Source organism: Podarcis raffonei, chromosome 8, assembly GCF_027172205.1.
Source record: "Podarcis raffonei isolate rPodRaf1 chromosome 8, rPodRaf1.pri, whole genome shotgun sequence".
NCBI lineage: Eukaryota > Metazoa > Chordata > Lepidosauria > Squamata > Lacertidae > Podarcis > Podarcis raffonei.
The window spans coordinates 18119037-18124976 of record NC_070609.1 but is presented as its reverse complement, the minus strand read 5'-3'; the positions used below and the strand labels follow the sequence as shown (position 1 = coordinate 18124976).

General features: G+C 43.8%; 1 protein-coding gene across 1 annotated transcript; it reads right to left on the bottom strand.

Annotated features, from left to right (window-relative positions):
- Positions 1-966: 966 nt before the first annotated feature.
- Positions 967-5940, bottom strand: LOC128418524 (synapse differentiation-inducing gene protein 1-like). The gene is made up of 2 exons (XM_053398249.1): positions 5331-5940; positions 967-1244 (listed from the first exon to the last, which is right to left on the bottom strand). Exons 1-2 carry the CDS (start codon positions 5679-5681, stop codon positions 1074-1076), a joined length of 522 nt encoding a protein of 173 aa, XP_053254224.1. The 5' UTR covers positions 5682-5940; the 3' UTR covers positions 967-1073.

The following is a 5940-nucleotide window of genomic DNA, read 5'->3' as shown; positions in this document are numbered from 1 at the left end:
CCACACTCCACAGTGAGGGTCTGCTGTCGTGGATCATGGCACTGTCACTGAGATACAGGAGGTGGGTGGGTTTTGCAGGATCCCCCCGTTTCCAAGTCTAGTTAGCATTGGTTTATTTATTTATGTATTCATTTACTACTGTAAATGTATATCCAATATGATTCATTTTGAAGTTTTGCCATTTTATATTGATTCATTTCTGGTATTCATCAATTCACTTAATTTTTTTTATTTTGTGTGTGTGTATGTGTGTGTATATATATATATATATATATATATATATATATATATATATACACACATACACACACAGTCTCATTTTGACTCAAGAATATCACAATTTTATAGTTCAAATCGGGGGAAATAAACACAGTAAATGGACAAAAGTACAAAGATTCACAAAATGTTTAGGGGTATGCATACCCCCAGAAAAAAGTTCTCCCTCTCTCTGTATATGTGTGTGTGTGTGTGTGTGTGTGTGTGTGTATGTATGTGTAGATAGATAGATAGATAGATAGATAGATAGATAGTGCTTGGAAATGCTGCTCCCCTTTACTGATTCTTTGTTATTGTTGTGAGCTATTGTTGTTGGGAAAGTGGCATGCAACTATAAAATCAAATCAAGATGACTATAGGCAATCTCCAGCCATCAGATGTTTCAGTGCATTTGATCCCCAGTGCTGATCAGTTTTCCTCTTCCTGTTTTGGTCTGGGATCTTTGTGTTATTGTGCAGCTGGATCACACACAGTACCCATCTCTTGATGTGCAAAGCAGCCCCCCCCCCCCCAAATCTACCAGAAAGAACATTCATATCACCTGATAACACCTCAAATGCAGTCCTATGCAGTTCACATCTTCTGTTGGTCCTTGAGTGAAGTGCATAGACATTTCATTGTGTGTGTGTGTGTGTGTGTGTGTGTGTGTGTGAACCAGCCTGTAGCACATCTCTTTTTTCCTTTTTGGGGGGACCGATTCAAAAGGGCATGACATCAGAGGAGAATTTCTCTGTGCGTGAGGGTAGGATGGAGAGAAGGGGAGATCTTTTAGGATATGCACGCCGTGTCACACATCTTCAGGGGTTTTGTAGCTCATAACTTCTTGCCTTAAACATAACCACAGTTAAGATGATATACAGACATATGAATGTGAGCCCCGCCCCGACTGCCAGGTGGGACAAGAGCTGCGCTGTCCGGGAATGCTGCCGAGCAACTGTTCCATTTCCAGCAAGGTTGGCATCGCGAGTCTGGGGAAGAAGAGAGAAAACCCATGAAAAAAATGCAATTAGAGACCTTGTCCGGAATGCAGGAATGGCTGGTAGCTAGCAAACAATCCTTTTGTCTCAGGCTGTGAGGCACTAACCAATAGCCAACAAATTATCTTTGTGATTATATGAACTTGCTGTTCCAAAACATATCTTTTGTAATGTTTCCATAAACCTGTAGGCTGGTTTATCGGGTTCCCATATTTCAAAAAGTAAAAACCAGGATACCCCCCAAAATTGTTGAGCGTTTTAAAGGAAATAAATGTGACTGACTTACCTAAGATCCCAGGACAAAGCTCTGTATTTCGGAAATCCCCACCCTACCCCACGGGACATCAATTCTGCCTTTGAAATCCTGGTAATGTCCAAACAACTGGCAGCCCTGGTTTATATGTATACTTTTAGAATTAGTTAGCTTAATCATAGTTACTATCTCGATCCATTCAGATTGCAGTAGCAGATCTGCTTCCCTCACAATTTTTAGCTGTTATAATCTTAGCAGCAGTTATAAGGTGGAACACTATTTTTTGATCATTTCTCAGAATAGCATCATTTAGATAACCAAGCGGGGATGTTTTAGGTTCCAAGGGCATATGATATCCTAACGTATCAGAGATGGATAAGGACATGCATGGATTTCCAGAATATTTCTATCTGAGAGCAATTCCAGCAGATATATATGTGATCTCCTTCATTTAATCTACATCTCCAACAAGAGATGTTGGAGATGTTTTAAACTGTTCTCAACATTGTGCTTTCATTGTTGTAACACATTCCAAGACCTTAGGGTGAAGGGCACATAATAAAATAAATTATAGTTGTAGTCAGTGCTGGATTTACATATAAGCTAAACAAGCTATAGCTTCGGGCCTCACTCTCTTGCCCCCCCCCCAAAAAAATTTAAAGAAAACAATAACCTGGATGTACATTTCCAAAATATAAGATAAAAAATAAATAAAATAAAACCTGCATACAGCAACAGTGTTTTGTTTTGTGTAGACTCCTATGCCTGGCGTGCTCTGGTCCATGGGGTCACGAAGAGTCGGACACGACTAAATGACTAAACAAACAACAAAAATGGGCCCCACCTGCTAGCCTGCTCCCTAAAATATCACTGGTTTGCTCATTTCTATATGTAGGGTACCTACATTCTGCATGGACTGGTTGCATGGCAACATGTGCAAATGGCTTTAGATACCTATTAGGTCCATAAATTACCATATAGCATATATCCAATGCAAAAAACAGCAACAATTTGTTGTTGATAAAGGACAGCTGGACATATAAAGGGCCCCATTATCTTCAGTAGCTTAGGGCCTCATCAAACGTAAATCCGGCCCTGGTAGTAGCAGTAATCACAAACACAATCACAATTAATAATAATTTGCACCTACCAATAATTTAGGGGAAGAGTCATTGCTCCGTGGCAGCGCATCTGCTTGGCATGCAGAAAGTCCCAGCTCCAATCCCTGGCATCTCCAGGTGGCGCTGTGATAGATCCTGAAACCCTGGAGAGCCTCTGGCAGTCACTATTGGGAATACTGAGCTGGATAAACCAATGGCCTGACTTGGGACAAGGCAGTTTCCTATGTTCCTAACCAGATGGTTTAAGACTGGAACCTAGCAGAGCACAACAAGACTCAGAGCTTGGGCTGTATGCTCTGACTGAGTCTCAGAACTGGACACTCCTTTGGGTTTCTGCAAACACAGTCTGCACACTGATGAGATCTATTCATCAGCAATTTGGACATTATTGACTTATTCAGAGTAACGATGTGTTGTAAACAAAATCTGCCCTTCTTTCCTTATGGGGTATCCAAGAGCTTGTATAGAGTCCTTAAGTGAGTTCCCTATCGGTAGGAGAAAATAACAGAGGCCAACCAAAGAATATTGAGAAACAAAGCAGCTAGTAAGCCTGATCTTTATTAAAGCTGTTGCAACAGGGTGCTCCCCTCACACGCAGGAGGACCCAGAACAAAGGTGTGCTTGCTCTTATAAAGACATTTTAAATTCCCTGCTCTGGAGCCCAAGACCACCCCTCCACACATCATGCATACATCATAGAAGGGGTGTAACCCAAGACCACCCCCCCAAACATCATATCTACATCACAGAAAAGGCAGTGTACAACAGAAATTTGAATGTTGTTGTTCTTCCTGTCTGCCTTATCTGATTGCCTTTCCTGGTAGTCTGCCCATTCCTTTGAGATGGTGATTACCCAATTCCTGAGACAATGGAGAGGCTCCCTCACCCCCTCCCTCCTCACAGAGAAAACATTTGGTCAGTTTGGGAGTCAAAATGGTTTCAGGTCGGTCTTCATGTGCTGCTCCATGCATGTGGTCCACATATCTATGTACGTGCTCGGTTGGTACATTTATGAACATTTATTATATATATATGACCTTAATTTTTTTATTACACAATGTATGGATTATCTAATTAATTAATCCTCCCCCGAGTCTGCTGTGCCTTTTATTCTCCAAGTATGATATCAACCCACTATTCCAGTTGTAAATGTGGTTACTGAGGTTTGCCAGTTATATAAAAAAAGCTCCTGACTTTGCTTGGCTGGGTAATCTGAAAAGGCAACTCCCCCCCCCCCCAGTCACATCAGTTTGAAATGGCTGAGATTTATGCTGCCACAAACTTGGTTGCACCATCAGCCACAAGCTTATCTGGATTGCCACAATGATCAAACATACCCATCAGTTGTGCAACAATGCTACTGCTAGTAATATCAGTCAAGGCGCTATGCTTCTACAACCAGTGTTGATTTACCAGTTCAAACAGGCCATCTGCTATCTGTTTCCAAGGACTATCAAGGTAAGGGTCTTGTGATTAAAAGTTCCTTCCATTGTGCCAATCTATTTGCTCTGCAGTGCAGCATAGGTTAAGATTTTGTTCTTCCTATCAGTTGCAATACCCAGCCGCTATTCCTTTTAACCCCAGTAGGGCAACACAGACACCCACATATTAAGTGATAATGTTCCACAGTCTTCATTAGGTTATTTGGTGGTGGCAGTAGTAGTAGTAGTAGTAGTTGTAGTACTAGTAGTAGCAGCAGCAGCAGCAGCAGCAGCAGCAGTAATAATACCACACCCATCTGGCTGGGCTGCCCCAGCCAACACATATAAAAACATAATAAAAACGCCAAACATTAAAAACCTGCTGATACAGGACTCCTTTCAGATGTCTTACGGATCATCTATAACATGATGCTAAGTGGAGAACCAACCAGCCGCTGCTGCAAAGATGGAAGGAAGGGGTGCAATTCTTGTAACTGTTTTGAAAGGATGTTCAGGTTGTGCAATGCACAGCAGCTGCAATCCACCACCACTTGGGGAAATGGGCATCTGATTCGGCCAGCTGATTCACAGCTGCAGTAAACGACTCCATGCATATCAGCAAAACTCAGGCAAAGCTACCACCCAAAAGAACGCTTAGATGTTAGAATTTAGTGGTGGCCCAGCTTAAACTTGGAATGAGGCTCTAGTTCATTGCTCTTCAACCTTAGGTGCCCATATATTGGTGGATTACAGTTCCCATCATCCTTGACCATTGACTAAGCTGGCTGTGGTTGATGGGAGTTGTAGTCCAACGACATCTGGGGACCCAAGGTTGAAGACTACTGCAGTCTAGTCCACGAAAATGGATGCCACCAACCCATACCCACCTGTTCATCTTTAAGTTGCCAGGAGACTCTCTTTCTGATTTCCTGCCCCTCCAGAAGCTACTCTAGAAGAGTAAACATGCACCTTCGCAAGCCTGCTTTGTCTGCAAACACCACCCACTCTGTGCCTTATAGTGCTTTCGCCTTCATTGACTCCCTAGCCTGTAGCACATCACAACAGTCCTTGACATTGTGGGGAAAGGGCTCATAGTGAAAGCCACAAGCTTAGACTCTTCCACCCAGAATGCCAGTTTTGGCCCAACCAGTGATAGCCCTGAAGTCTCCTAAAACACAGTTTCCAAGAGGTAAAAGTTAAGTGGGGCATGCCATCTCTGCCCCCTTGTATTCTAGCACTGCATAATGCCCTCCCACGCTCACTTCCCTCTCTTGTTTCTCACCTTTATAGAGAAAATCAAGGCAGCGATGCCCAGAGGTAGGCAGCAGCACAGCATGGTGAAGATAGAGTAGTACAGGTGATCGGGCTCATTGGTGGGCTGAGGAGGCACAATGAAGATGGCCTGTGGGGTTTGAGCCGAACCTTGGTAGCCTCCTGAATCTGGTGGGCCATAATAAGCTTGGTAAAGAGGTGGCATAGAGGGAGCTGACCCATAGCCCGGGGCGGGTGGAGGCTGACCAGGAGGTGCCAGCGGATCAGCCTCTGACTCAAACGGCTGGTTTTCAGAGAAGGGTGGTGGAGCCTGAGGGTCAGGCCAGTTGCTGGACTTCTTCTCATAGTTTGGGTCACTCATTTTGCCAGTCTACTGCCCTCTTTCCCCTCCAGCTCTTCCCAGTTCTCCAAGTACAGTTTCTCTGCCTTTCTCAGTTCTTCACGTTCCTCCTTGCTGGCCACCCTGACTTGCTGCTGGGTATCTTCTTCTCTTCTTCTCACCTCCTCCAATCCTCTCTGTGCCTTTTGCCTTCCTCCTCTCGTGGCGCCCAACCAATCCCTCTGAATCTTCTCTATGGCTGGACGCTTGCCTTATAACGCTGGTTGGTCTGCCCGTCTGC

Bases quoted from the DNA above. Each gene is read 5' to 3' on its own strand.
- LOC128418524 (XM_053398249.1), bottom strand. From the start codon at position 5,681: ATGAGTGACCCAAACTATGAGAAGAAGTCCAGCAACTGGCCTGACCCT. The intron at 1,245-5,330 runs GTGAGAAACAAG...CTTCTTCCCCAG, and splicing joins CCTTGATTTTCTCTATAAAG to ACTCGCGATGCCAACCTTGC.